At 36.1% G+C, this 1,646-nt stretch overlaps 1 protein-coding gene across 1 annotated transcript; it reads right to left on the reverse strand.

Annotated features, from left to right (window-relative positions):
• Positions 1 to 149: 149 nt before the first annotated feature.
• Positions 150 to 278, reverse strand: SARC_15632 (hypothetical protein; the record flags this gene model as incomplete). Its single annotated transcript, XM_014290252.1, has 1 exon — positions 150 to 278. A coding segment is annotated over one exon (129 nt), but the record flags the coding sequence as incomplete, so codon positions are not given.
• Positions 279 to 1,646: the final 1,368 nt, after the last annotated feature.

Below are 1,646 nucleotides of genomic sequence, written 5' to 3' on the forward strand. Positions count from 1 at the left end.
ATAGATATATATATATGTATATATATAGATATTTGTGTATAAATATAATAGATATATATAAATATAAATAATATATATATATATATATATATATTCATACATACATATACACATGTATATATACACTGCATGTGTAGTATATATCATACCTCAAAGTCCTGGTTGGCAAGGTACACATAGGCTTTCTTGATATCCGGTCGTTTGTAGGTCTTACCCGTTAGCTGGTCTCGCTTGGTTTTTCCCAGTTGATTTGCTGTGTGTACTTTGGCTATGTCCATCTGTTAAAACAAAATAGTCACATAATTAGCGGCTACATTCTTCACCATATTATCTGCGTGTTCTCTGCCTATAAACATCTGTATCGAAATTCGATCGTTTGAAGGACCGAATATCGATATAGGTGACGTTTGCGTCGAATTACACAACTCCTTTAACACGTTATCTTTCCCAATAATTCAGCTATGTGAATCTTGGCTATACACCATTGTACCAATGTACGTAGACTATTATGGCAGTTAACGACTGAGAAACCCCGCACAACCGATAACCAATCTAAGTGGAATACATCCCTGATGCTATATATAGCTTCATATTAAGGAAGTGTGGTGTCAATCACTGATATATCGAATCATACGTAATATTGTATCATCTAGTACCGCCCAGTCTGTCTCAATAGGTACGATATGTGTACTTGGACTGTGTCCATTCGGTCCAAACACTCTACGTAAAAAGCTGATCGCTGCCGGGCGTGTATCTTGTGTCATGATGTGCTGAACTATAATTTCGAATTGTTTAGTCTCTAATGGTGGGTTCTAGGTTTATAAAATGAGCCGTCTGACTGATAAGAATCGATCATACAAACAACAGATAATGCCAGCTATTTGTGTCCGCAACCTACAAATATGCCGTTTCATATCAAATATCATATCACATCTTATGCTACCATATCAATGCTGAGATTTGGACCATCAAATACTGCGAACTGCTCGACAATCAATCCACGGTTATCACGGACAAAACAACAACGGCGATGCAAAAACATACTCAATCGGGCATATGCGTATATGCGAATTGTAAGCAATAAACGGTCAGAATAACTATTCCGTACTCCTAACGAATAAGCCATACTAACCTGATATATTTTTTCTAAGTAATTCTTGATGTCGAACTTCGTCATGGTTTGGGGCACATGGAACTGGGAATGGAACAGACAAGGATGAGTATAAATGTAAAAGCGGTATCCTCACATATGTTTGTTCATGTAAAATAAATACAATACTTAGACCCATCCAACACAAGCACAAACGCAAACGCAGACGCAGATGCAGGCACACACACACTACACGCACGCATGACGCATGACGCACACACACACACATATATATATATATATATATACATATACACACACACACACACACACACACTCACATATATATGTATATACACATATGATATATATATATATATATATATAAATATACATATATATATATATATGCGAGTGTGAGAGAGAGTATTGTGCACAGCATTCACGTGATCTATGTATACACACACACAAACACACAAGTGAAGAAAACACACACATACATAGACATATAGACGGTATGTATTCTATATACACACAAACACAAACTTGTAGAACT

This window comes from Sphaeroforma arctica (assembly GCF_001186125.1).
Source record: "Sphaeroforma arctica JP610 unplaced genomic scaffold supercont1.6467, whole genome shotgun sequence".
In the NCBI taxonomy this organism is placed as follows: domain Eukaryota; class Ichthyosporea; order Ichthyophonida; genus Sphaeroforma; species Sphaeroforma arctica.